The sequence below is a fragment of the Priapulus caudatus genome, unplaced genomic scaffold, assembly GCF_000485595.1.
Source record: "Priapulus caudatus unplaced genomic scaffold, Priapulus_caudatus-5.0.1 Scaffold47, whole genome shotgun sequence".
NCBI lineage: Eukaryota > Metazoa > Priapulida > Priapulimorpha > Priapulimorphida > Priapulidae > Priapulus > Priapulus caudatus.
The window spans coordinates 149,874-153,644 of NW_014577108.1; the positions used below are offsets into that span (position 1 = coordinate 149,874).

The following is a 3,771-nucleotide window of genomic DNA, read 5'->3' on the forward strand; positions in this document are numbered from 1 at the left end:
CTATATTATTATACTGGTCCAATCTACATGAGAAACACCTGACTGTAAGCTCGGGCGATCTTTGAATATGCAGTGAAACGCATTCCCTGAGCACGCGTCGTTCGCACTGTGTATCTGACGAGCGGGCTTGCCTTAGCGTTTACCACACCCGCTACACGTGGCGCGCTCGGGTCACAGTGAGACAGAGAGGGTGAGAGATCGAAGCTATGTACACGTCCTGGCGTGCTGGTGTGCAGCCAGATGTGCGCAGTACTGCCACGCCGCGTCCACATCAGAACGCGAATCGACCAAATACCGCGTGTCGATCTCTCTCTCTCTCTCTCCTTCACCTCGTCTATTCTCCTTTCCTCTCTCTCGCTCTCGCGCTATCTCTCTCCTCTCCACAGTCTCTCCTCCTCTCTGTCGCTATCTCTCTCTCTCTCTCCCATCTCTCTCTTCTCCCTCTCTCCCTCTCTCTCTCTCTCTCTCTCTCTCTCTCTCGCTCTCTCTATCTTCTCTCTCCCTCTCTCCTCGTCTTCTCCGTCCGAACACTAGACGTCCTACCAGCCTACGCCTCACATTCCTTTGTGAACATCTCGCGTCCACACGCCGGGAAGAAGATTACTTCATCTACCCCCCACCCCCCATCTACCTTGCCCTCGCGCGAACTTTGATTCTTGATTAATTGTATGTAAACAGTGGATGCCCAGGTGGCCAGGTAAACACGTGTGGCTAGCAGCAGCTATATATATAAGTTATATATATGAATATCTAATATATAATATATTATATATATATATATGTGTGTATACAGCAGGGTGTGTCACACTAATTGATGACACTCCTTATGTCAACATAACGGTACAGTTGCTCCACTTGGCCGTCTTTCATGACAGTAATTGTGCATTGCCTGTTTATTCCGCAAATCATTTCGGAAATTCATTCATCAACTTTAGTTAGTGTTGCGAGATTTGTAACGACGCGTTTCAAGTTAATGATAAGTTAACGTACTTAACGACGAGACTGCCACACATTACCAGAGCCCATCCTTAAAAAATAAGTTTGCTGTCCCTCGACCGACACCTACGAAAATAGCCGCGAGACCGCAAACGCGTTTTTGACATTTTGGATCATATTTTTTTTTTTAAATTTTCATAGTTAAGACCGAACCACAAAACATGTTGCAAACAGGAGGACAGACTAACAATAACTATATGCCTACACAAAAAATGACCTACCTACCTACCCGCAAAAAAATCCATGGCGTCGGGGACAGCAATACAATAATTTTTTAAGGATGGCCCACATATATATGATAGGTAATGTTAAATTAACATATACAAGAAGAGCTAATAAAATCTCTTCTCTTATCAGCTATATATAATAGATCTAGAACTAATACGCCGCACGGCCCATGGCAGCCGACAATATACGTGTGTGTTACCCTCACCTGTGTGGCGGCGGCCTGCGTGCTGTCGGCAGCGCCCCCTAGCAGTGGCGACGCGGCCGACGGCAACTCTCCGGCCCGGCACGACGTAGTCCTGCTTGCGCAGCGGCGGCGCGACGACGTACCCCTGCCTCACAGCGCCCTCTAGCGACAGCCGCTCCCCGGTCACCGGATGCACGAACTTGTCATCGTCGGCGTCGACGAAACCCAAGCGGAGCGCCGTCGGCGAGCGCCGTGGCGCCTCGCCGTGCGAGATCGCGTACGCGACCGCCGCGTCACTCGACGACCCGCTACTGTCCCCGCCCAGCGCCCGGAGGGAAAGCTGCCGCCCGGAGACGGGTCCGCCGAAATCGTCCGGCGGACGTAGAGCGGGTCGGCGACGGCCGTGGCAGCGGGATGTTCGGGCGGCGGGAGCACGTCTCTCCGCTCGATTTCGCCTCCGCAGCGCAGGTTCTCCCGTCCTGCCCGGCGGCAACACGCGTGTCCCGCCACGGCGTCGAGAATTGCCCGCGTCGATGCCTCTCCTGCTTGCCGCACGTGGCGCCCTCCGCGGCGGGGTCGCGCACGTGAGCACGCGGCAGATCGAGCAGCCCCGCGTCGCAGCGCCGGCGTCTGCGCGCGCGATGTTACGCGCGATCGCGTCGTCGAGGGTGACGTCGTCTCCGCTCTCCGGATCGCGCATTCTCCCCACGTTGGAATCCCACAGTCCGAGCTCGACGAGCTCCGAGAGCGGGGCGGGGGTTGCCGCGACGACGACGGCGCCGGTGGATGCTGCGTCTGCGAGCGACATGTCGCCGTGGGTACCCGTCGTCACGGCGCCCGTGCGCACGTCGACGGCTCCCCCGGCGATCGCGTCGCGAAGCGTCGCCACGGCGCCGGTCGCAGACTCGCGCAGCAGCGTTCTCTTGTCGTCGACGACCCCACGAGCGACCCCCTCGCCGAGGTTGACCTCCTCGCCGCGCCGCGGGTCTGTGCAGCGCCCCCTGGCGGCATCGTAGATGCCTTTCTCGATCGCTTCGTTGAGCGGCACCGGCAGCGCGGCGCCGAAGACTCGTCCTTCCTTCACTGCCTGCTCGAAGGGAATCTTCCTGTTGGACGCGGAATCCCGGACCGATCCCGTCTTGGGGTCGAGGGTGCCGTCGGCGACGGCGGTCTGGAGCGGCCGGATCTCTCCCGTCTCCCGGTCCCGCACGTAGACGTCGTTGGGGTTGCATCCGGCGCTCGCGAGGGAGTCCGTGATCGACGCTGGAACGCGCGTGTTGACGTCGACGAATCGCCGCCGCGGCGCTTCGTACGCTCCCTTCGCTAGCGCCTCCTGGAACGTCGCGAACGGCTCTCGACGTAGTTCAGCGAGGGTCGACGCCGCGCCCGTGGCCGGATCGAGGATCGCTCCCGTGTCGAGGTCGATGAGCCCGCGCCGCGCCGCTTCCTCCAAGGTCATGACCTCTCCGGTCGCGGGATGCGTGAACACGACGGAGCGTGGGTCGAGCGTTCCCGCAGCGATCGCCTCGCGTAGTGCCATCCTGCGTCCGCTCGCCGGGTCCACGTACTCGCCCGTGCGTGGGTCGACGCGGCCGCTGGCGACGAGGTCGTCCAAGGTCGCAATCCCGACCCCGCGCGCGAGCGGCGATTTCTTCTTCGTCTTCGGGTCGATGAACATGCCGGTGTCGAGATTGATCAACCCTCGCTTCGCGGCGTCCGCCAACGTCATCGTCTCTCCCGTCGACGGATGAACGCAGATGACGTTTTCCGGATCGATGATCCCGGCGTCGATGGCTTCCCGCAGCGACATCCTCTTCCCCGTTGCCGGGTCGACGACCTCTCCCGTCGCCGCGTCGACGATGCCCTCCCGCATCATGTCGGCGAGCGTCGTCACGGCGACGGCGGAGGAGAGCGGTGCACGCTCGCCCGTCTTCTCGTCGACGACCGCGCCCGTTTCCATGTCGACGCGTCCCGAGCGCGCCGCCTCCGCGAGGCTCGTCGTCGCGCCCGTCGCCGCGGCGACCGCGATACACGATGCTTCACAGGAAAGAGAATGTCATTGCAAGACGCCATAAGATGCTGGTCTGTGTAGACGGAGACAAGGTTTTTTGTCACCCAGTAACGGGAGAGACAATGTCGTTAGCAGAAGCAGTAAGAAGGGACTGATCGACTTGACACAGGTATGGTAATTGATCCAAAAATCAAAAAGCACAAGCGTCGTTGGCAGATATCGTAGATATAACAACAGTGAAGACCTCATGAGAGAGGAAGAATTGATCCCAAGACAGGAGAATACATCGATGCTTCGAACAGGAAGAGAATGTCATTGCAGACGCCATTAGATGCTGGATCTGTAGACGGAG

At 58.7% G+C, this 3,771-nt stretch overlaps 1 protein-coding gene across 1 annotated transcript in view; it reads right to left on the reverse strand.

The window, feature by feature from the left end:
- Positions 1-1,716: 1,716 nt before the first annotated feature.
- Positions 1,717-3,771, reverse strand: part of LOC106820779 (plectin-like) — a 17,606-nt gene continuing 15,551 nt past the window's right edge. Inside the window, exons 5-6 of the mRNA XM_014825350.1 lie at positions 1,934-3,445; positions 1,717-1,748 (exon numbers count right to left, since the gene is read on the reverse strand). Coding sequence (XP_014680836.1) covers positions 1,717-1,748; positions 1,934-3,445 — 1,544 coding nt within the window. The remainder of the gene's footprint in view (positions 1,749-1,933; positions 3,446-3,771) is intronic.